The sequence below is a fragment of the Denticeps clupeoides genome, chromosome 13, assembly GCF_900700375.1.
Source record: "Denticeps clupeoides chromosome 13, fDenClu1.1, whole genome shotgun sequence".
NCBI lineage: Eukaryota > Metazoa > Chordata > Actinopteri > Clupeiformes > Denticipitidae > Denticeps > Denticeps clupeoides.
In genome coordinates this window covers 21,131,573-21,157,310 of record NC_041719.1, presented here as the reverse complement: position 1 = coordinate 21,157,310, position 25,738 = coordinate 21,131,573, and the positions used below count along the sequence as shown (strand labels likewise).

At 40.6% G+C, this 25,738-nt stretch overlaps 1 protein-coding gene across 1 annotated transcript; it reads left to right on the top strand.

Moving 5' to 3' along the window:
* Window positions 1-126: 126 nt before the first annotated feature.
* mknk1 (MAPK interacting serine/threonine kinase 1) lies at window positions 127-25,520 on the top strand. The gene is made up of 14 exons (XM_029001975.1): window positions 127-849; window positions 1,150-1,212; window positions 5,891-5,981; window positions 6,065-6,166; window positions 15,557-15,654; window positions 15,745-15,824; window positions 15,901-15,974; window positions 16,050-16,154; window positions 16,232-16,287; window positions 22,983-23,078; window positions 23,192-23,386; window positions 23,534-23,698; window positions 23,786-23,829; window positions 24,268-25,520. Exons 2-14 carry the CDS (start codon window positions 1,159-1,161, stop codon window positions 24,485-24,487), a joined length of 1,380 nt encoding a protein of 459 aa, XP_028857808.1. The 5' UTR covers window positions 127-849; window positions 1,150-1,158; the 3' UTR covers window positions 24,488-25,520.
* Window positions 25,521-25,738: the final 218 nt, after the last annotated feature.

The following is a 25,738-nucleotide window of genomic DNA, read 5'->3' as shown; positions in this document are numbered from 1 at the left end:
GATATTTTTAAGCAATGATTCTCAATGTGGGGTATGTTAGTGTGTTCATGCATTATACAATACACAAATCAAATGCAGTCATTGTATTAATTTAATACAGGCCATTACAATATCCATGATTTTAGAAAAAAAAGTGACGTTGGTATTTGTGTTAATGAAAAGAGTCATACAGCAATTATGGTGGAGGCTCTCCTCTGATGACTGGACCTTTCATGTCAATTAGCCTACATCCTAGTTATATGCTATAAAATGCAGGTAAGAATTTTTCAAGGATGAGCAACAGAAACAAAATTGTCATCTTGCACTAGAATTTCATTAGATTTTTTGAGGTGTGTTTTAAGGGCTTTTTATTTTTTACATATGAAATGCTTGCTTCTCTCCACCAATTTAATGTTCCCTGTAATATTGCCTGCAAAACTGCAAGTTTATGAAATTCAAAGCCAGATCAGTGTTTATTAAATATTAGTATACTCTACACATACTGTAAATAGGTAGAACAGTAAATATTTTTTAGTTCATCATTAGTTTTAGTAGCTAGGGCTTTATCTGCGACTGTTTAGGATGGAATGTCTGTATACTTTCTCAAAACAACGACGCAACCTCGCTCCAATCTCACCCGGCCAATAGCGATGAAGGAGTCGTCGGAAGGCAGGACGCTATTGGATGTGTCAACCTGGCCGTGTTTCCGGTCGCCACGTATCCCTCTGTTTGATTGGACTAGGGCTGTAGTGGGCGGGCTCTGCGGTTCTAGCTGCGACTTGTGGCGACTCCTGGCAGCGGCGCTATGCGGAGGGGAAGGCCGGCGGGCTGACTGCTCAGAGAAGCTCGTTTCGACGTGTTCTATCGCAGGTACGAGGTTTTAAACGAAATTATTTGACTTTGTAGAGTAAATTGCTTTGTGCTAGACTGGCTACCTAGTGGCCAGTAATCGCATTTATGCCTAGTATTAGCATCTTAGCTAGTCTGTTAGCGTTAAAATATAACGTATCTGAAGTTTTGAATGCTTCTTACATAGCTTGCTTCATGACCACTGTAGTTAAGAGAAGAGCGTATTAACAACTGATAGGAACCCTCCGTTCCGGAATCATTTACTTTTGACCTTTTTGAGGTTCCAGCTCCTCTTTCAGGCTGCTCATATCTGTTCCACAGTTGGCAGAAATGGTGAGGCGGGAGCATATGAGCGAGCTGCATGGATTCCAGTGTCCACAGCAGGTAATGTGTGAGTTCCCATAAGTTGAAATATCAATCACACACATACCTTTTACTTTCGGCTGCTCCTGTTAGGAGTTGACACAGCGGCTCAACCATCTTCATTTTCCCTAATCCCTGGAACCACCTGCATGTCCATAAACCTCCTAGACCATATCTTACTGAAGCTGTCCCTCCCCCTTGGCCTGGGTTTAGAACCAGGCATAAATTCATAATTCTCTGGCACACAAGTATAAGAATAGAATTTTAAAAAAGTTCTTCTGCTCATTCTCTCAATGTTTGCTTTTTTAACCAAACATAGAAAGAGACCATTTGGATAATTGAGATTCTTTGTTATATTCATGGGCTGTTTTTGCTTCACTGTTGATTGTACAAGTACATAACTCCACATGTGTTCATTCATAGTTTTGATTCCTCCAGTGAGAATCTACCGACGTAAATGGTCATGAAAATAAAGAAAACATTGATTGAGAAGGTGTCCAAACCTTTGGCCTGTACTGTATGCCTGTAATCTGTGTGTCAGGAATTGACAATGTCACTGACATTGTTGGTCTAATTTCTTATTTTCTATCTTAGTTAATTTTGACATAAGGATTTCTTTGATTGCCAAGTCATATTCATAATTTGCTATTCTGGTGTCTGAAATGGAGAGCATGTGATACTTAATAAAAGCTAATTTTATTAAGTATATATTTTATTAAGTATATATTTCATTCAAATATGCCAACTATTTGAATGACTGACATAATAATAACCATTTAGGACTGACCTCTTCTGGGTGAGTAGATGTAGCCTTTCGCCATGATGATGACCTACATCCTCATTCTAGATAATTTCTACACACTCATCTCAATATTTCGCACTCACAGAGTAGCCAGAGATTGTCAGGCCAAAACATGCAACAAAACACAAATCTGCTGAAACTGTCCTGTGCCGTCTCTTCATCATGTTTTCCCCTTCATTTTATTTTCTCCTAGTATCACTAGTTCATAGCGTGTATGTAACCTTCTTCCTGCTAAGTGGGAATGTTGTTTGAGGTGCTAGCTGTTTTGATGCAAACAATAGGAAACTGTTTTAGCCGTATGGCATTTTCCATTTTAATTAATGATATTTATGCCTTGGGTACACACATACACTGGCATTTCTTAAATGACTGGGTGTCTGTAAACCTTTGCTTTATATCTCAGCTTTTAGTGATTTTAAAACAGTTTGTGTGGATGTGCCATGTGGCTGAACTGATTACAACGCAGACTAGAGAGAACATTTAGTCCGTTGTCGGAAGTGATGCTAGCTGGCCAAACACTCTTGTATGCCTTGCTCAATATTTTCTGCAGTCTGTTCACTGAGGAAGTGGTCTGTCTCCAGACATTGTGTTTTCGGTTTATCTGTTCAGGATTTTTAAGGCTTTGTTGTTTGATATATGCGGTACAGGCAAAGCATTGAGCTTCACCTACTTCTGGCTCATAGTCACCTTTTGGCTTTTGGCAAAAGCTTGTTGGACTGTGCAACTTTATGGTGGGGCAGTGGTGGCCTAGTGGATAAGGAAGCGGCCCATAATCAGAAGGTTGCCGGTTCAAATCCCGAACACAGCTTGCCCACACACTGCTCCCCAGGCGCCTGTTGTGGCTGCTCACTGCTCACCAAGGTGATGGGTTAAATGCAGAGGACACATTTCGTTGTGTGCTCCATGTTCTGTGTTGCAGTGTTTCACAATGACAATCACTTTACTTTCACTTCACCTTTCACCAAATAACTTGTTATTGCACTTGGTATTTCTCTGGACGTTTTGATAATTTGTAGGGCTGCAACAACGAATCGATTAAATCGATAAAAATCGATTACTAAAAGAGTTGCCAACGAATTTCCTAATCGATTAGTTGTGTCGTGCGACGTGGAGACATTTGATTATAAAAAAAAAACAAAACAAAAAAAACTTTATTTGAGCGCGGAGTACTCGGTCTCTCTGGCGCACAAATACTAGCAGAGTTTGGCGCCTCATAGACAGCGCGGAGCAAAAAAAAAACAAAAAAAAACGAGCGGAGGTAGAGGACAGATATATGGCGGAGGCAGAGAAATCTGCGCGACCCAAGTCATCCAAGGTGTGGGAGCATTTCACACTAAATAATGTGTTAACTGCAAAATATGCAAAAGCGACATGGCAATGATCCAGCACCTGAAACGCGTGTTTGATGAGGAGGAAGGGAGTTCAGCAGCAGGGGAAGTCACTACAGAATCCTACTTTTTTCCCGCTATGAAGTGAGGAACGTAATGTCCCTGGTGCTGCTGTTTACTTGTTATCCAGCTTAACAAGCTTGACAAGTTAGATTAGATTAGATTCAACTTTATTGTCATTACACATGTACAAGTACAGGGCAACGAAATGTAGTCGAAATGTAGTAAAAGTTAGCGTTAGCGGGTTAATAACAGTAGTAAAGCAGGGGTGCTATAGTTACTTTGCACTTTGCATTAAAAGACTAAAGACATGTTTTTATTCACTAGCCTTTTTTGGACCATTCATTTTTTAATCTGTTGTCATGTATAGCTACACTGCAAAAAAAGCTTTTCTTAACTAGTAATTTTGTCTTGTTTCCAGTCCAAATATCAAAAAAATCTTAAATCAAGATTACTAGACAAGAAAAATGGCATGAGAAAATTAAATGATGCTTAAAACTTCTGTTTGAGATTATATCTCATTAAGATTAGTTTTCTTACCCCATTGGCAGATAATTTAGCTTTTTTTAAGCAAACAAGACAATTTCTTAAGCTATTTCATGTGTCTAGTAAATGTATCTTGATTTAAGATTTTTTAGATATTTGGACAGGACAAAACTACTAAGTTAGAAAAGCATTTTTTGCAGTGTATATTCTGTGCTTTGGCCCCTTAAGTGTGGTGTATAAATGAACGTTGCACTTACTACATTGAAGGTAATAATTTAATGAATAAGCTTCAAGTGAGCTTGAGAGAGAGAGAGTGTGTGTGTGTGTCAGTGTGAGAGTTTGTGAGTGTGTGCATCTGCAGTGTAGTGTAGTCCTGACATTCAAACAAATCTTGTTAAATTTTCTGATTTGTATTGTTCTTTATTTTTCTATAAATTATTTATCGTTCTGGCAGCTCAGGTGGCACTTTATTAAAAAAAAAAAGTATATATATTTGGCTGATGTAAAGCATACATGTGTATTTTTTGTGTTTTGTGTCCATTTTTAGTTTATTATTATTATTATATCAGCTCAAGGAGCAACATGTTTGCACTTTCTAAAGATTTCAATAAAGGGTTGGAAATGAATGCTTTTCTTGTTTTTTGTTTTTTATCCGATTCTACAGATTAATTGATTATTACATTTACATTCACAGCATTTCTCAGACGCCCTTAACCAGAGCAACTTACAATCAGTCGTTAAAATAATCGTTAGTTGCAGCCCTAATAATTTGGACCATGGTGGCAAGGTTGATTGTAGAGCTGAAACGATTATTCAAATAACTCGAATGATTTGATTGCAAAAAATGTTCGATGAAAATGCTTTGCCTCGAGGCTTCGTTTAATTAGTCACCAAAGTCCATCTATTTTCGTATCGCCCCCACTGAGCTACGCAGTGCGGAGCTGCGCAGCACCGCTATCATTGTTTTACACAGATTGTTTTAACTGACGCGCATTTCAAACATTTAAGGAGGGGCGATTTGTTGGCGGAAAATGAAGATAGCGGTGTGCGTAAAAGACTTAAAATGTCTAAAGTGTGGGACCATTTTACGCTGTGTAAGGTGGACAACGTAGTGCAGTGTATACACTGTAAAACAGACCTGGTTTACCATAATAGTACTTCATCAAACCTACAGCACCTGAACCGAAATCATCCTCACGTAAACCGCACTTCTCCAAGCGGACTGGGAGCTTCTACAAGGTGTCGTATTTTTATGATTGCTAACTAACATTAGTGCTTCTTAAAACGTACATTATTTGTAATTATTTGTGTTATGAGTCGATAGTGACGAGGCATGATAAGTAGCAATAGAGCAAACATTCCACCTACCTACCTCACCTGGATACAACTGGAATCTGAACTGTATTGTTTAAGTTGGATTATTAGTAATACTTGGATTGTTTATTTAAATTTTGTACCTTTATTTTCTCTCTTTATTCTCAGATGGGCTATAGCAGGGGGTAAACCCCTTTTTTAAAATAAAACTAAGGACAAATAGGCTAACCTATGTTTCATAGTATTTTTTTATGTACACCATGAATGTTTCACAGAAAGGTTGATTAAATGGGCTTAGTTCTGCAGCATGTAACCCAAAGGTTTTAAGCTTTGGTCTAATAAAAGTATTTTTTCTTGAATAAAAAACTTTTTTTGGTGAGTAATAACAGCAAATTGCTTGCTCATTTTAATAGGATTTTCATGTTGCATAACACACTATTGATAGTTGTTTAAAAATGCAAAAGTTTGATTTATCCGATTATTCAGTTAATCAATGAAAAAAATCGACAGAATACCCGATTCCAAAAATATTCGATAGTTGCAACCCTAGTTGTTTGCATATTTGGTTTGCTGAATTGTGTTTTACCGATGGTTTCACACACAGGCATGGTGTGCAACAATTAACCTTTTTTAAAAAGTTCTAATCATGTTTTAGTTTTTCAGTTGTGTAATCTGAACTTTTCCATTTGGTCTTATATGTATCTCCCAGGGTAACTCTGTGACGTCAGGCCAAGTGGAATACATGCAGCCAGGAGGGTCCTCTGCACCTGAAGGATGCTGCTTCCCCCAGACTTCTCCTGGTACCTAGCCAAGTATTAAATGCTCTTTACAATCACATTTATTGCTGCTTTGTTAATCAATCAGTCATTTTTTGCTTTCTTAGTCATGGAAGTCAGTCAGCCCATGGTCATAAAAGACTCAGGTGTGCGGAAGAAGAAAAAGAAGAGAGCTGGAATTGCCTACAACTTTACAGGCACATTTAACGGTACAGGAAACCTATACATAGGCACAACATTCCTCCAGGTGCATGGTGTAACAGACATACAGTCATGGAGAATCTTTTGGGGACTCTTTTGCTAATGTCTCATATTTTTTCATGATTTGCAGACATAAACTTAACACGTGTGCTGTTATCAGACTGCTGCATATTTTTGTGAAATATTGAGATTTAAAAATGTATTTTTATAACAACAACAGTCACAAAACAAGATAATATACAAACAGAAGAAAAAAATCCGGACAAACAAGAATCGGCCCTATTCCCTGACCTCTGCCCCACCCCACTGGTACATCCCGGTCATAAATCCATCAGCACCATTCAGCTTGGGTCTGTTTTGGTTTGGGAAGGTGTCCATTCAAAAGAAAGATATCCTTTTCCAAGCTCTCTGCATAGTTGACCTCATCTCCCTGGTTGACCCATTATATTCTTTCAGTAGGAAAGATATTAAAGATCACCCGGTACCACTTGGTTACAGTAGGAGGTATGTCATTGATCCATTAATTCAGCTCGCCTTTGATGATGATGATAACCCTTGCAATACACCATGTCACTAGTCACAAGTACCAACGAAAAAGCTGCCCGTCCATACATATACACAAACATTACATTGCAGGTCAGAAAGACAGGATATAGGAAGAACAGAGAAAAACAGAATTACAAAATTACAAAAAATTACAAAAAAAAAAAACCCACCCCCCAGACTGTATTCCAGTAGGGAATGCATTGTGCGAACTCTAAAACAAACAGCAACATAAGCACATTCATATGTTTCATGACCAGCCTCTCGAAGCACTTCATCATGATGGGTGTAAGTGCAACTGGACGGTAGTCATTGAGACACTACACTGAGAACACACCACATGATTGTGGTGGCCTTGAGACATGTAGGAACAACGGCGGTGCTCAGTGAAGAGAACATCTGCCAGCTGGTCTGCACATTCTCTGAGCATCTTCCAGGGATGTTGTCTGGTCCAGCTGCCTTCCGGGAGTCAACTTTGTGAAGAGTTTTCCTCAAGAGATGCTAATTAATTGTCTGTGCCAAAATCAATATTTTAATTAAATTGGTTCCTGCCAATTTGACTGCATTGCTACTTCATGTGTTGCATAAGTTAAGTGCAGCGCAGCACATGGTTACTCAATTAAATGTGTCATCTCTGCATTTAACCATCACCCTTGGTGAGCAGTAGGCATCCCTGAAAGACGCCCGGGGAGCAGTGTCTGGGGATGGTACCTTGATCGAGGGGACCTCAGTGGCACCTTGGAGGTTCGGGATTCTGACTGGCAATCTTTTGATTGTGGGTCCACTTCCTTAGTCACTAGGCCATCCATGCCCCACGATGGAATATTGGTTAATTGTCTGAAGAGGAAGTTACCAGCTATGCTGAGACATGCTACAGAATACCAATGTTGTCAGGGTTATGTACACTTGTTTGCATTTCACAGGAGTGGTGAAGTTGTAGCTCACAAGCCACATTCAGTTCCATGAGCTATTGGTATTAAAGCCAGTTGCAGACAAAAATGTCCTTTATGGAGCAAAAAATGTACTGCATGGACACACCAATGTGTGTGGCTGCAACATGCTCAGGCGACATTCTCAAGCTTGTGTGTTCATTGCCAGGGGGCTTTCATTGGGCCTTCTTGCCAAGAGGGCTCACTGTTGGTGAAGTCACGTGACATCAAGTTGGTTACTAACATCGGTAACCAGGAGTTACAGGCTTACAAGATACAGGGAGTGCAGAATTATTAGGCAAGTTGTATTTTTGAGGAATAATTTTATTATTGAACAACAACCATGTTCTCAATGAACCCAAAACATTCAGTAATATCAAAGCTGAATGTTTTTGGAAGTTTGTTTTTATTTTTAGCTATTTTAGGAGGATATCTGTGTGTGCAGGTGACTATTACTGTGCATAATTATTAGGAAACTTATATACCCATTTCAATTATTTATTTTTACCAGTGAAACCAATATCCACATTCACAAATATACATTTCTGACATTCAAAAACAAATCAGCAACCAATATAGCCACCTTTCTTTGCAAGGACACTCAAAAGCCTGCCATCCATGGATTCTGTCAGTGTTTTGATCTGTTCACCATCAACATTGCGTGCAGCAACAACCTCCCAGACACTGTTCAGAGAGGTGTACTGTTTTCCCTCCTTGTAAATCTCACATTTGATGATGGACCACAGGTTCTCAATGGGGTTCAGATCAGGTGAACAAGGAGGCCATGTCATTAGTTTTTCTTCTTTTATACCCTTTCTTGCCAGCCACGCTGTGGAGTACTTGGACGCGTGTGATGGAGCATTGTCCTGCATGAAAATCATGTTTTTCTTGAAGGATGCAGACCACTGCTTGAAGAAGGTGTCTTCCAGAAACTGGCAGTAGGACAGGGAGTTGAGCTTGACTCCAACCTCAACCCAAAAAGACCCCACAAGCTCATCTTTGATGATACCAGCCCAAACCAGTACTCCACCACCTTGCTGGCGTCTGAGTCAGACTGGAGCTCTCTGCCCTTTACCAATCCAGCCACGGGCCCATCCATCTGGCCCATCAAGACTCCCTCTCATTTTATCAGTCCATAAAACCTTAGAAAAATCAGCCTTGAGATATTTCTTGGCCCAGTCTTGACGTTTCAGCTTGTGTGTCTTGTTCAGTGGTGGTCGTCTTTCAGCCTTTCTTACCTTGGCCATGTCTCTGAGTATTGCACACCTTGTGCTTTTGGGCACGGCAGTGATGTTGCAGCTCTGAAATATGGCCAAACTGGTGGCAAGTGGCATCTTGGCAGCTGCACGCTTGACTTTTCTCAGTTCATGGGCAGTTGTTTTGCGCCTTGGTTTTTCCACACGCTTCTTGCGACCCTGTTGACTATTTTGAATGAAACGCTTGATTGTTCGATGATCACGCTTCAGAAGCTTTGCAATTTTAAGAGTGCAAGATATCTCACTATTTTTGACTGAGCCCGTCAAGTCCTTCTTTTGACCCATTTTGCCAAAGGAAAGGAAGTTGCCTAATAATTATGCACACCTGATATAGGGTGTTGATGTCATTAGACCACACCCCTTCTCATTACAGAGATGCACATCACCTAATATGCTTAATTGGTAGTAGGCTTTCGAGCCTATACAGCTTGGAGTAAGACAACATGCATGAAGAGGATGATGTGGACAAAATACTCATTTGCCTAATAATTCTGCACTCCCTGTAGTTCAGTCAAAGGCTGCCGGGAAAGCACTTATTGTGCATTGTACAAGCAAGCGATAATATCCTGTTTTCCAGAGTGTTAAGATGTGGAGTATACACCTTAGCTAGACAGAACAGTGTCACAATCACATCCCATCCACAAGGGGGCACCAGCATGCTTCCAGGTTTCAAGTCTGCAAGCTGAAACATAAAAGGGGCTGGAGGGGGGCTGGCTGGCTTATGGTGGACCATTAGTTGTGGATAGTCCCCAGCCTCTGGATATACCTCTTTCCTCTTAGTTTGTTTGTTTGTTTGGATGCGCATTTCTTCCCTTTTTGATAGTTAAAAGTGTGCACGCACCAACAGCGCTGTGCCTCTATCAGGCAGGAGACTAAGAAATACAATAAAGAAGGGCTACATGCTTCAGTTCAGGTGCAGTTCAGGTTCAGTTCACCCCTGCGAGGTTGCAGATCTGGAGGCAGAGATAGTGAAGCTCCACAGGAAAAAATGGTGCCCAACCAGGTCCGCTGCCCTTGTGAAAGGGCAGAGATAGCGAAGCTGCGCTGGAAGGGTGCATTCAACCAGGTCTGCTACTCCTGCAAGGGGGTGATGCTGAAGGTAGAGAGAGTGGCAGGTCTGCACATTTTAAATGAAATGCAGTTTTTATTCCCTGGTTCCCAAAAAGAACGAAAGTCTGAGACCTTGGATTTAAGACAGCTGAAAGAGTACATTGTGAAAAGACCTCTTCGCATGCTTAGTCACAAAGTGCGTGGAGGCGTGCGTGGAGCCCCTGAGAAATAGAATAGAATTTAGAATAGAATGCCTTTTATTATTAAAATGTGATTTAAAAACAACAACTTCAGAGCAAACCTGTATGTAGAAAATAATCCAAGAAAACTTTAAGTATAATAAGGTATAATAAGCAGTTAAATGAGCGGTCCCCTAATCAGAAGGTTGCAGGTTCGAATTCCAAGCTGCCAAGGTGCAACTGAGGTGCCACTGAGCAAAGCTCCGTCCCCACACACTGCTCCCCGGTAACCTGTCATGGCTGCCCGCTGCTTACTAAGGGTGATGGGTTAAAAGCAGAGGACATATTTTGTTGTGTGTACCATGTGCTGTGCTGCAGTGTTCACAATGACAATCACTTCACTTTCAAGGTGTCAGAAATTGCAGAAATGACAAAAAGTGGGACAGCCTAGCACACATGGGGCCTACAGACTCTGTAATTCATAAACTACAGAGTGCCAGAGCACCATCTACTGTGTCGTGTTGTTTTTTTCTCACGGGAAGATTTTTGCAGAGTGGTGTGTAGTCGGTGGCATCTGTACTCTTTACAGGTGGTGTTAACATTTCTTTTGGATCGTTATAAGGCTGGGTGCGCGGCAGCAACACTAGGGAAAGTGAAGTGATTGTCACATGTGATACACAGCAGCACAGCACATGGTGCACACTTTGAAATTTGTCCTCTGCATTTAACCCATCACCCTGAGTGAGCAGTGGGCAGCCATGGGGAGCAGTGTTTGGGGACGGTGCTTTGCTCAGTGGCACCTCAGTGGCACCTTGGCGGATCGGGATTTGAACCAGCAACCTTCTGATTACGGAGCCGCATCCTTAACCGCTAGGTCACCACTGTAGGTGTTTCTGGGTGACCTGTCTAACCAACTTGTCTAACTTCCAACCTGGCTTATCAGCCTAAAGTGCTGCTGTTATCTTTTTGATCAAGTGTCATTTTGCTTAGGGCATTCCACCCCCCTCCACATGGGGGAGCGGATGAAAAGCAGTTGCATACCCTGTGTCCAGTATGTAGATCACACGGGGACCCTCAGATGGGCAAACCAACTATTTGTCTGTTATGTAGCTACAGCCCGTGGTAAGGCGGTGTCAACACAACATCTGGCATATTGGCTATGTGAGGCTATGCTTTGTGTTTACAAAGAGGCACAGTGCTCCCCTCCAGGACCGCATGCGTGTGGTCTTTTAAATTTCAACATTTTCAGAGGTGCAGCAATGGCTTCATTTACATTTACAGTATTTATCAGACGCCCTTATCCAGAGCGACTTACAGTCAGTAGTTACAGGGACGGTCCCCCTGGAGCAACTTAGGGTTAAGTGTCTTACTCAGGGACACAACGGTAGTAAGTGGGATTTGAACCTGGGTCTTCTGGTTCACAGACGAGTGTGTTACCCACTAGGCTACTACCACCCAGTATTCAGTACTTCAGTATTCAGACCTCTTAAAATGTTCACATTGTTATATTGCAGCCATTTCCTAAAAACATCTTAAGTTCGTTTGTCCTCATTTATGTACACACAGCACCCCATATTGACATTTATGACATTTTTGCAGATTTAATAACAAAGAAAAACTGACATCACATGGTCCCAAGTATTCAAACCCTTTGCTCAGTAGAAGAACCCTTTTGATCTAATAAAGCCATGAGTCTTTTTGGGAAAGACGCAACAAGTTTTTCACACCTGGATTTGGGGATCTTCTGCCATTACTCCTTGCAGATCCTCTCCAGTTCTGGCAGGATGGATGGTAAACGTTGGTGGATAGAGATTTTAGGTCTCTCCAGAGATGCTCAATTGGGTTTGTCAGGGCTCTGGCTGGGCCATTCAAGAACAGTCACAGGGTTGTGGTGAAGCCACTCCTTCATTATTGTGTGCTTATGGTCATTGTCCTGTTGGAAGGTAAACCTTCGGCCCAGTATGAGGTCCTGAGCAATCTGGAGAAGGTTTTTGTTCAAGATTTCACTGTACTTGGACACATTCATCCTGCCCTCGATTGCAACCAGTTGTCCCTGCTGTCCCTGCTGCTGCAAAACACCCCCACTGCATAATGCTGCCACCACCATGCTTCACCTTTGGGAAGGTATTGAACAGGGGATGAGCAGTGCTTTCTCCTCGTAGAACATTTTGGCCTTAATTGTCTCCTGGTCAGAGAATCTTATTTAATTTTAGCAAACTCCATGCGGGCTTACATCATCAACCAAGGCGGTCTGCGGCTCTTGGCTCCTGCGACTGTGTGCAACTTTGCTTACCAAATCTCCACTATGGATTATCTACTATGGAGAGTGGTAGTAACCTACTGGGCCTATGAACCCAAAGACCCAGGTTCAAATCCCACTTACTACCATTGTGTCCATGAGCAAGACATTTAACCCTGAGTGTCTCCAGGGGGACGGTCTGATAAATGTCATAAATGTAAATGAAACTCCACAGTGAGGTGGCGGCTCAGCTATTTGAAACCTATAGGTGATGGAGACTCACAGTGCCTGCAGTTTTTCTCGATTTTGGACCAGTGTGCTCTGCGGGGATGGACGTGCTTATGCACAAGTGGCCACACAGCCTTCTGTATGCATTGGATCTAATAGCCCCAGCCCTGAGCACAGTGTGGGAGAAAGGACACATTTACTGTAATAGCACCCCACTTGCCTGTGAATAATTGGTTGGCAGAGATAATGCAGCTGCTGAATGGGTAATCCAGCACTTTCCCCATGATTCTAGAAAAAAAACATGACTCTGACACCTCCTTGCTGACGTGACTGTTTTATTGGCACATGGTGGCTGTCTACCAACTAGGTGCCTTTTCTATGGACCCGTTACACTTTCAAAAACATTACATTTAAAATTACTAATGAAATAATATACCATCTACCCTCGGTTTGTTTATATCGCAATATTAATTTTATCTGGACAGACTGAGGTCTCTCAGTCAGGAAGTCCAAGACCCAGTTGAAGAGGGATGTGGTCGAGGTGCTCAGCGTCTTGACCAGGTGATGGGGAATGATTGTGTTGAATGCTGAACTGTGTTGGCGATTGCATCGTCTCTGGAGCGGTTCGTAAGATAGGCAAATTGCAGGGGTTCAGGGTAGAGGGCAGCAGGGTCTACTGAAGACTTCTTTGGCACGGGCATGATGACAGTGGCCTTGAGACATATAGGAACAATGGTGGTGCTCAGTGAAGATGTCTGTGAGCTGGTCTGCACATTCTCTGAGCATCTTCCAGGGATGCTCAGAGAACGTCCACCGTGGTTAATAAAGTAAAAGTAAAGGTAGACACCACACCTGATCACTGGATTTCCTCACAGTCAGTCGAATTGAGCGCCGAATCATTCGGTGCATCTGTTAGGGAGGGGTCACTGTCTGGTATGGAGGGGTCACTGCAGAGGTTTTAGTCCTGTAGTTTGTGATGGCCTGGATGCCCTGACACATGCGAATTGCAGTGGGTCCAGGGTGGAGGGGAGCAGGGTCTTCATATGTTTCATGACCAGCCTCTCGAAGCACTTCATCATGATTGGTGTAGTCATTGAAACAGGAAACTGAAGACTTCTTCGGCACTGCCACAATGGTGGTGGCCTTGAGACACATTGGATCATCTGCAATGCTCAGTGAGATGTTGAAGATGTCTGTTAGAAAATCTGCCAGCTGGTCTATACATTCTCTGAGCATCTTCCAGGTGTGTTGTCTGGTCTTGGCCCCTGCGTTCACCTTTCTTAAAAGCAGTCTCGAGCTTTTATTAGTCTCTTCTCTGCAGTCATCCACATCAGTGCATTTGCTGATGTAGCTGTTGACTGATGTCGTGTACGCCTCCAAATTGACTGTTATTGCTGGTGGCGAGGTGGTCACCTGGTTTTGTGCATCCACCCAGTACGCACTGGCAATGTTTGCGTAAACGACATCCAACTCCTCTTATTGCAAAGCCCACATAATTTAGGGAGAACTGACTTGAGATTGAGAGCTGGATTAACGTTTAGCCTAGCAGGGGATCCCGCCAGTTTCCCGCTATTTCAATATTCTTTTCTCTCAGGCACCGGCCACAAGATACAACTGTGTAGTTGTTTTTGCTAATCATCCTGTAGGATAGTGAAGCTGGAGGAGTTTATTCCAATTGTGGGCACACACACACACACACACACACACACTAGAGGTGGGCATAGATTAATTTTCTTAATCTAGATTAATCTCACTGTAATCTTGGAATTAATCTACATTAAAGTGGCTCATTTGAATTCTGCCGAAGGCATTCAGAATATGTGTGCTACCAAATAATGACTAAAAGTAAGTCTTTGAGAACTGGTTTCTCAAGCCAGGTGTGGCGCATTAGACCAGGGGCTCATCTCCTGTTTCCAAAATGCATCACAGACTGCTTGAGAAAGCAGTTCTACTATGATAATTGGTGATGAAAATAAATTATGTTCAATAAGATGTACTTGTGTTCACCAATTGTTTATTCAGTTAAATAGCTGCATCCATATTACCACGTCACGTTTGATGTGGTAATTTCACAGTTCGAAGATTCGCGTCAGAACATCGTGTCAGAACATCGCGTCTTTCTGAACCTCTCTCTACATTATACAGTATTAAAAGAACATAAAAAAAAATATTCACAAAATATTCCTAATATGTACATAAATTAAAATGAAAGAAATGCCTTTTTGCACACAAACCCCACGCACCTCTCACAGCTCATGCCATGTGTCCAAGAGACCTGAACCGGGTCTCAAAAACAAAATAAAAAAAAAAGTATTTAGGAAATAAGAAAATAAAAGACACAAGAAAGAAGAAATAACTCCGGCACAATAGCTTGCGTAGTATAGACCTGGCTCCCAACCCAACTTTGTGAATAGATTAACCGCAGCACGTTAACGCTGATAACGGCCCACCATTAATATATACACACATACACATACACACACACACACACACACACGTTTTTGTTTTGAGGTGACGTATGAAGGACAGCTGGGAATGAAAAATGTGAAGTTGGTTGCTGGGATTGCACATGAGAAAATTATGTCATGCTGACCTGTTTAACTATATTAGCTGATCGATCTGAAAAAGTCGTTCATTCGCTAATTGGGGCAGTTTATCCAAAAAGGACACATTGTCATAACCATAACTGTTCTGTTTGCTGGATCGGTTCTTCACATGTGTGCAGATAAGGTGATGCCGGTTGGCAGCAAGTTTACATATGGTAGCCATCAAGTGTTTAATCATAGTAAAATGTACCCTAACCTACCCCCTGGATGAAGTCATTAATTCATTTATTTATTTACATTCAGTACAGTTTTTTTCATTGTACTTAACATGCTAGACTGTTAGTGGAGTAAATGCTTTAATAAATATTCATTTGTCAGAGTAAAGTGATCAATTCAATGGTTAACCCAGTCTTCCATGTTTTTTTTAGACCTGTACCAGCTGACTGATGAACTGCTAGGCCAGGGTGCTTATGCAAAAGTCCAGGGTTGCATAAGCCTACAAAATGGAAATGAGTATGCTGTGAAGGTGTGCAGTAGTACCATGCTTGTTGCCTGAACTGTTTAAATCTATGGCTGTAAATTTAATGTTTGTAAATCATTTGCTTTTTACTCACAGATCATAGAGAAGAAAACAGGGCACAGCCGCGGACGTGTATTCAGGGAGGTGGAGACGCTCTACCAGTGTCAAGGCAACAAGTAGGACATTTTTTGCTTAAGATCAGTTATTACGTTGTAATTCAATTTTAAAAGTTTTTACTTTTTTGGGGTACAGGAATATTCTGGAAATGATTCAGTTCTTTGAAGACAGCAGCTGCTTTTATCTGGTCTTTGAAAAGCTACGCGGGGGTAAATCTCTCTCTGTTTCTCTTGCTCTTTTATTTCCGCAAAAAATACTTATTGCAGTGTTTCTCATTGGTTTAGGTTCTATTCTCACACACATCCAGCGCCGCAAGCACTTTAATGAGCGTGAAGCCAGTCAGGTTGTCAGGGACATAGCTAATGCGCTTGACTTTCTTCATAACAAAGGTAGGACTGAAGTTACAACTTGACTACTGTGCCTGGAATCTGTCTGTCTTTAATGCATGTCCCATGTCTGATGACAGGCATTGCCCATCGGGACCTCAAACCTGAAAACATCCTGTGTGAATATCCAGAACAGGTAACATGGGTTGGACTAAAATTACTGCATATACACTGTCACACAAAAGTGAGTAAACCTGTCGCATTTATGTAAATATTTTATTACATCTTTTCTTGGGACAACACTGAAGATAAGACACTTTGATACAGCTTGTATAACCGTCTAAATGTTTTGTCCCCTCAAATCAACTAAACACACAGACATTAATGTCTAAACCGCTTACAACACCATCACTCACTCAGAACAGACCTCACCAGATGATGATATCCAGAATAGTGTTGTTTTCGTCAATTACATTTATGCCGAAATATCTTAGTCAATGAACTCTTTTGATGTGATTTAAGATGAGGTGTAAATGCTGTGACTATATTTATATCATGTAATATTGTTGACTGATAAAAAAGAGACTAAATATGGTTTACAAGATACTAAAATTGTTATTATATTGCAGTTTCTGATTCCTGTATCTCCAATCCGGATACACAGTAGCACCTCACTATTAAACAAGCACTGCTCTGCTGGGTCCTAGAGCCTGTAATTTACTAGCAAAAAAGGCAATCAGAATGGCAGCCTTTTCTAGGTAAAATGCAACACATTTACTGAAAAGGCATGATGGTAAGCAGTGGGCAGCCATGAAAGTTGCCCGGGGAGCAGTATGGGGGGACTGGTCCTTTGCACAGATAAGCATTCGTTTTTCAATGCTGATTGTCTGTAGCCTAAAGTTTTACAGCCTGTTCTCTGACAATACTTGTTCTGAACAAGTAGTCTTGGTCATATTCTCTACCACAGGATCTCTCTCTCCAGATAGGCTAAATAATTTAATTGAATTGTCTGTGCCATGTATCAAATCTTTTCTTCCATGAGCCTGAGCGATTGATAACAACACTAATAGTAAAATTATTAATGAAACACCCATCCAGCAGGGGTGGTGGTGGGGCTTAGTGGAATGTTCCTCTTACCTGTTGTGACTCCCTTTAAAGCACGTACAGACGCAAGTGGTTTTCTTCACGGGTTTTATTAGGTCTCTCCAAATCTTCAACACATTGGACCACCAAGAACTGTCAAAATTGACAATGCATATATTGGTTTACACATAAATAGAAAAAAACACAACACAAGCAGATCAATACAATGTTTGCTGTACTCTACAAAAGGAAATCTGTAAGGTTTTGTCTTCATCTTTGCGCTTGAACTAGTCAACTTACTACACCACTTGCTGCGAATGCTTATATTACTTTGTCGCCTTATTGTTACGTCACAAGTGCCACAGGTTAATGTACGTTTTAAAATAAAAGTACCTTGCCTATACACTAAAATTGTATAAAATACTCACAATAAAAGCAAACACTTTCTTAAATTGAACACAAACTGTTGCAACACTTACACTGGTATTCAAAACTTTAGAGCCTTTACCTGCTATTTTGGGAATTTATATTTTTGATGTGACTACAAGCTCAGGTTTATATGTATTTTTTGTGTTTATTTATTTAAGTATTTATTGGAAAGCCAAAATAATCATTCAATAATCTGAGATTCCACTTAATTATTATTATTTTTGAATATTAAAATTTTCCCATTGACTTAACATTGGGACACTTTTTGTACGGCTGTAAAAATTACAGTTTTAAGGCTATGAATTTGCAACTTCCCATACAGAATCCTGGTGACCCCCTCTGGCAGTTTAACTTTTTTAATAGTATGGTTCAGCCAAAGGTACTTATGTGAAGAACAATGAATCACACAATACCCGTGCTTCCGTGTGTTCCCCTGACATTGGAGTTTAACCTGTCAGCGACTCTGTCAGAGTTCTTCGAATTTGGGCTCTAAAAGTTCTTATTTTTTTTGTTAAGATTGTCACATTGTATAGTAGAATTCAGACTTATATTAAGCACACTGAAAAAAAGAAAAGAGAGGGACCCCCTTCCAGGGTAGAGTGAGCCTGCAAGTGGTGTCAGTGCAGGGTTTGTGATGATTCGTCCAATAAGAGAAAAATACGTGTCCATTATGATGCTACTGTTCCATTTGGAGATCCCTGAAGCTGTAGTTGTTACGGTGATGGTGGCTGTGGTGACCCTCTGGTTCGTTTCATGCTAAGCCGTCGTTTAGCAGTTGTCAGGAACCAGGATTTATCTGCTGGTTTCTTCACTGGAGTCTGCCAGTAGTCTGGGCGCTTGATTCAGTACTTTACAAAGTACATGTCTTTTTGTGAAGTGATTGTCACATGTGATACACAGCAGCACAGCACACGGTGCACACAGTGAAATTTGTCCTCTGCATTTAACCCATCACCCTGAGTGAGCAGTGGGCAGCCATGACCGGCGCCCGGGGAGCATGTCTGTCACCTCCTCTTGACAACCAGTTACTTTTTTTCCCCCAAGTCACCTGCTCGAACCCATGACAAACTGTCATGACCACAATTTCCATCGTATGCACCTATAACTCAGTACACCCAATGATCCCTTTTTCTGACGTCCAGTCACTTTTATGCGCCAATCATCCTGCTCGAACCACTTTTCAACAAACTGACACCTATAACTTGCATTAGAGTTGTTGATGTTAGTGTTTGCTTTCAACCCTTCTCTCTGCTTTTCGAGACTGTGTAGTTTGTTCACAAGCTACCCCGTTCTAGTTATTTTAACTTGGAAAGTCAAAATCTTGTTCATCTCCAGTTATTTTTCTAAATGCATCTGCTCCTGCAATTTTCATCATACAAACTTCACAGGATTATCTGGCCTATATCTTTCTATTACCCACGGGGTGTGCTTTTGCTTTTTTTAGTGACAAGTGACTCCACCACTGTGCCACACACATTTTTCCAGAGCAATTTTCCCCATTGACTTAACATGGGACCACATTTTTTAGGTATACACCTGAAACTCTGGGGATTGGAACCTGGGTCTTCTGGTTCATAGGCAAGTGTGTTACCCATTAGGCTACTACCACCCTAATCTCCTCCCACCAACCTCCTCCCATCAGGAATTTCCTGTCCCAAATCCTCCTCCAAAAGTGTCTTCAGAGGGGGTTAGTGAATTACATTTTTTTTTTTATTATTAAAGATATAAGAAACTGAAACTTTCAGAGATAGAGTTGGTTTAAGAAGGTCATCTAAAACAGAGTATGGGGGAATTATTAGGGGTAGATTGGGACATGTTTGAAAAGTATGATGAGCAAAACTACGCACCTGCAAGTATCTAAAGAAATGATGCTGAGGAAGAGAATATCTATGAAGCAGTTGTGAGAAAGAGGCAAAGACAAACAGAATAGCAGCTTTTTAACACATAGAGAACAGATCATCAACCAGAGTTGAGGGAACTGTTGATTTGCAGCCAGTGGGGCATAGGTGAAAGAAGTTTGTAACCCAAAGTAACATTTAAACTGCACCCAAATTCTGAGAGAAGTTTTAACAATCGCTTTCTTGGTATAAGGCCAAGGTGGAAGACAGAATAGGAGAGAGCACTAAAGCTTTCAGAGATACAGGTTTGACCGAATTTGCTTCTATTGCCAACCAATTAATTTGATCATCTGATGCTTCGGACTGAAGCCATTATTTGAGGATCCTAATATTAGATGCCCAATAATAAAACCTAAAATGTGGTAAGGCTAACCCACCAAGTTTTCTTGGTCTTTGTAAGTACTGTCTGCATAGTCTCTGAACCTTCTTATTCCAGATAAACTCAGCGATCAGTCAACTTTCTGAAAAAATGACAGACAGAAATATTGGTACGCATTGAAATAAGTAAGAAAAGCGTGGTAGAATATTCATTTTCACCGTATTAACACGTGCAGTCAGAGACAGATTAAGAATGGACCACCATTCACAATCCTCTCAAACCTTAGACAGCAAGATTATGAAATTAGCCTTTAAAAGATCCTCAAATTTTGTGGTGACACAGACACCAAGAAATAAAAAGATATGATGGGCAATTTTGAAGGGTAAGCTATAAAGAGGGTAATTCTTAGCAGCTGTTCTAATGGGGAAAAATTCATTTTTATTCAAATTCAATTTATAAGCAGAAATCTGAGAGAACAAGTAGTAAGAGCAGTAGGGATTGACAACGGTAGGTTAGAGATATATAACAACAGATCATCTGCATAAAGGGACACTCACCTCCCGCCCAATCCCAACAATTCCAGTAATCTGAGTGTTAGGCCTAAGTGCAATTGAAAGAGGTTCAACTGCAAGCGCAAATAATAATGGGCTTTAGAGGCAACCTGCGTAGTCAAATGATAGAGGGGGAAATATTTAGATTATCATTTGTTCTAACAGAAGCAGAGTATTAAGTAGGGCTGCACGATATATTGTTATTGCGATATTAGTATACACAATATCTGTATTGCAAAGAGTTGCGATAAATGAAATGTATGCTGCGTCCAAAATCTCATACTATATGCTATTGTGACGAGCCATCGAGGTCATGAAAGGAGAAACTTTCGGAACAATGCTTTTTGTTGAATGGAAGCCAGTAGGTGGCACCAATAGCCAATACCTTCTCCCCTCGGCTTCAAGATAACAGGCAGGCGTCTCTTCATCTCCTCCAGACCTACACAACTACGTCCCGGTGTAAAATTTCTCCCCTTGCACATGCTACATTTAAACCCCCATAACACACACATCCCGAACCCCAACAGAACACATTTACCCGTAACATGGTTAACTATTTGCAGTCCCCGGGCACGCTCGTCCCTTCAGCGCGTATCTCACCCGCAAGTCATGCTGGTCCCAACTAATTGGTCGGGCTCCGCTGCAACACAATATATTTTATGTGAAAAACAGTATGCGTGGTGAGTAGTATGTCCGAATTCATAGTAGGCATGCACCGATACCACATTTTCTAAAGTACTCGTACTCGTTAGAAGTCTGCCGATACCGGGGACCGATACCACGGTCTGAGAAATGTCTGTGTTTGAGTGGAGTGTAAGGGGTTAATCACAGGCGCCGAGTGCCCACTGCAGCAAACTCCTGCAAGACCAGAGAAAATGTCCAGAGACAATCCATGTGCTTTGAAAATGCAATTATCGAGTACATTGCATGGAGTGACCAGCCACTCTCGGAGGTAGAAAATGTGGGATTCCTGCGTCTCCTCCATGTAGTACGCGATTTCGGACGCAGCATTAATTTATTTGCCAAGCATTTGTGTGTCCAAATTTGACCAATCAGATGAGCCCTTACTCCCAAGTAGGTGATATAATGCTATTGGCTAGACCGGGCCATGTAATGTTTTCATGTTTATTATTTTTTTTTATGTGGATGTTGGCAATATTTTAGTGTTTCCACTACATACCAATTTATTTAAGGCCTATACACTTTGTTTAATAGTATTTTCTTATTTCATTTTTGTTTTTTATATATATAAAAAATATTAATTAAAGGCCAGGCAAGGAAATATTTTGTTTAAAAGGTGGTCTTGTTTTAAGACACTCTTGATGAGTGTATGGTTACATGTAAATAAAAAGTAATCTTTGAAAGCAATTCATATTGTGTTGGCAGGTCTATGCTAACAGCAAACAAAAAAATCAATATCTGCTGAGGGTTTTAAATCATTCATAATGCTGCTAAACATTTGCAACTTCTTTGACATTGTTTTTATTTAGCATGATATAGATTTAATTAGATCAGATGAATATATATTATCTGTTTATTTTACTATGATCATTACATATATAATTTTTTTTTAAATAGCTAATAATAATAATAAATTTAAAAGCATTTCTCTAGAAATATCGTTATTGCAATATTCAACAACAAAATCGCATATTTTCCCAATATCGTGCAGCCCTAGTATTAAGTCACCACGGTGTTCTTGTTTAATTAAATTTCTTGAAAAATATATTAATTGAACAATTACAAATCTCCCATTAGGGTCAGATACTACACTTGTATGTGCAAAAGGAACAGATCTATGCAGTAGAATGGCCACTCCTCTTGCTTTCCCTGAAAAGGAAGGTGGTAGGTTTGATTGATCCAACCATTCTTAAGTCTGACATGGTCTGAGGGTTTGAGATGTGTTTCTTATAAATATATTACATGGGCACCTATGTGATGAAAATATATATAATGTAATATAATAACACCATACTATTCAGTTTCTTGTAAGTAAGTAGCAGAGGAATTTACTGCTGTGCAAGGGGGCGACACCTAAAATCTTGCCAATGGCTCCAAATTGGTTAGGGCTGGCCCTGAATAATTTAATAATAAGATAACCTTGTTTTAATTTTAAAATAGGTTTGACTGAAAGAAAATGTTGCTTTTGTCTCTTCTTCTAGGTGCTTGTACTATACTGACTGTATTTAATAGAGAAAAAATATTAAAACGAGTGTTTGGAAATAACGGTGGTCATACAAAATATTGATACTCTGGCACATATTGGACATTTTCACTTAGCGGCTTACTTACCTTTGTTGCCAGTGGTTAAGACATTAATGTCTGTGTGTTTGTTATTTCAAAGGCAATTCAAATTTATACTGTTATACAAGCTTAGTGACTACATTACATTGTATCAAAGCGTCATTCATTCAGTGTTGTCCCAAGGAAATATATAATACAAAATTGACAAGAAATACAAGGTGTGGAATTCATGGAAAATGTTCTGGTGACTAATGAAAGAGCTAAATAGTATACAGAGTAAAGAGTCGTACAACACAGGCTTGAAAAGCTATTTTCTTACATTTACTTATATTGTAACATAAGTTTAATTGAAGTATTTCATTTTCAGGTGTCCCCTGTGAAAATATGTGATTTTGACTTGGGAAGTGGTATGAAACTCAGCAGTGCCTGCACCCCCATCACCACTCCTGAGCTCACCACGCCGGTGAGCTTGTGCTCTGTTTACTTAACACACAAGCTGGAAATGCTGTCAGTGACTCGATGCTGTGCTAAGTAGTGCTGGTACTTGTTGAAGTTTACTTATGGCCTTTCTCTCAGTGTGGATCAGCCGAGTATATGGCTCCTGAGGTGGTGGAGGTCTTCACTGATGAGGCCTCGTTTTATGATAAGCGTTGTGACCTTTGGAGCCTTGGAGTCATTCTTTATATACTGTTGAGTGGGAGCCCACCGTTCACTGGCCACTGTGGGATTGACTGTGGCTGGGACAGGGGTGAAGCCTGCCGGGCATGCCAGGTAAAACCTTCAGTTCCTCACTAATAACAAAGGTTAAATAACATGTCATGTGTATCTGCATAGTTTCAAATAGTAATTTCAGTTTGACATGTATTTTTTTTCCAATCTTTTATTGTTAAATATTGTACTGGGGATTTAATTTCCCAGAATAACCTGTTTGAAAGGATTCAGGAAGGGAAGTATGAGTTTCCAGACAGGGAGTGGGCTCACATTTCAGCTGGGGCCAAGGACCTGATCTCCCAGCTGTTAGTGCGGGATGCCACCCTTCGGCTCAGTGCTACACAAGTCTTGCAGCACCCATGGGTGCAAGGGGTTAGTGCAAATGAGGGTTAATACCATTTTTATTCATAAGTTTTCCTTTTGAATGTTTGATTGAGATTTATGTTTCTGGACCTCTAGAATGCACCAGAGAGAGGCTTGTCTACGCCGCATGTCTTGCAAAGGTACTCAGAAATTTCACCTCTTCATTGCCCCATGTATTACATACCTGCTATAGATCGGTCTCTTGCATTGTTTTGTAGAGGGAAAGAAATATTGCATTTGATATCAGAATGTTTTTATCATTAACATTAGCATTATGGCAATAGATTATATGATTTGAATAGCTTATATAATGTTTTAAGAAAAGCCTAGCTGTGATTCAAACGATACCAGCTATATAACCCAGAGCTCCTTTGCTGCTTAATGCCTTGTGCTACTCAGCACTCCCAGGTCTTTGGGCTCTTTAAGATAGTAGTAGGCTAGGCTCAGGAAGAGATCTCAGAAGTCCGTTCCTTGAATTTAGCTCACTGCTGTGTAACTAAAGCCATTTTGAAGGATTTGACTACTGACATTTGAGTCCTGAATGATTAATGCAATAACCATTTTTCTTTTGGCTGCAGAAACAATAGCACCAAAGACCTGACTCAGTTTGCTGCTGATGCCATTGCCTTCAACCGGCAGCTCTCCCAGCATGATGAGGAGCATGAGGGGACCAGTGGTGTGGTTTGTTCCATGAGGCTGTCCCCTCCCTCCAACTCCCAGCTGGCTCGCCGCAGGGCAGAGTCTAGAGTCTTCCTGCCCACCACTCAGGAACCCGTGGCCTCAGTGTGCGGCCAATAATATGTCTCAGTGGTCACCTCCTCTCCTCCAAACTTGTATCAATGTCAGGCCAGACTTTAGCTCAAAGCAGTGTCATATCTCTTTGTGTTTATTTTTTATGAATAGTTTTCTCTCTGCTGCAGAAAGCCTGGGATTTTTAGATGTCTGTTGAAAAGCCTCAGTATGTTTGTAATGTTCCCTATGGGCCTAAAATGATACATTTGTATTAATTAATGCATAAACCAATTTGAAGTCTTATTGGTAATTAAACCCTCAGCATTTTTTCCCCCTGTCCTGGATTAAGCCATGTCCTTTTTTTGAACAGGGTTGATTTAATCCCTTTCATTGTCTGATTCCATTCAGATTCATAAGCTAATTTGAGCAGTTTGCTCATTTTGTCATCAGCATGTGCTGAGTTAAATACTGCATATTAAATTAAATGTTACTGTTGACTATCAGCACAGGCACAATATATTTTATCAGTCTTTTGCATCAAATGAACAAATTTAAATAACCTACAATGCAAGGAACATCATTATTACCTCAGAATCTAATTGCATATCACCTTTTGCACATTATCCTTCAGTTGACAGCATTAGAGCTGCATCTGATGGTAGTTCTATAACAAAGTGGCTTCTTTCATGTCTCTCTATTTATTATATTAATGTTGTAATGGTGCCATCAGTTCCATGATGGAGTTTCTTATGATGTGTGTTTTTAATTTAATTTTATTTGGATCATTCAGATTTTTTTTGTTATGCTGCAGTGTGCCAAAGTCTGCGTGCCAGGCAGTATTTGTTTACATCTTTTTAACATTTAATGTTCTTGTTGAGGACGGTTTGCTGTTTTTGGCTGACAGATGAGACTCCACTGTAAGTGCTTTTACTGCTTGTACTTTTTTTTTTTTTTAATGAATTGTCATAATTGCATACATGTAGACATTGTCTATGCTTGTGTGTGGATGGGCTGTAATATTATATGGTTGTGTATTATGAGTAAACTGGAACAAATTAGTAGTGAAATGGTTGTAGTTTACAGGTGCTGTGCATGACTGTCTGGATCTCATTTATGGTTTGAGGTGGAAATTAATAAACCATACCCTGCCTTCCAGAACCCACTGAGAGGTGTCTTCTCTTTCCGTTTTTAACAGTTAAAACAAGTAGATCATTTGATTAAACCCAACTCTTACCCAATTAATTTCGTGTACGACCATCTAATGTGCGCCGCCGTCTCCTAGTTGCCATGGATACGGAGTCCCTATAGCAACCAGCG

Excerpts from the sequence above, each read along its gene's own strand:
- mknk1 (XM_029001975.1), top strand. The coding sequence starts at position 1,159 with ATGGTGAGGCGGGAGCATATGAGCGAGCTGCATGGATTCCAGTGTCCA. Across the intron at positions 16,288-22,982 it reads TGTGTGAATATCCAGAACAG|GTGTCCCCTGTGAAAATATG; the intron begins GTAACATGGGTT and ends TTTCATTTTCAG. Across the intron at positions 23,699-23,785 it reads AGCACCCATGGGTGCAAGGG|AATGCACCAGAGAGAGGCTT; the intron begins GTTAGTGCAAAT and ends CTGGACCTCTAG.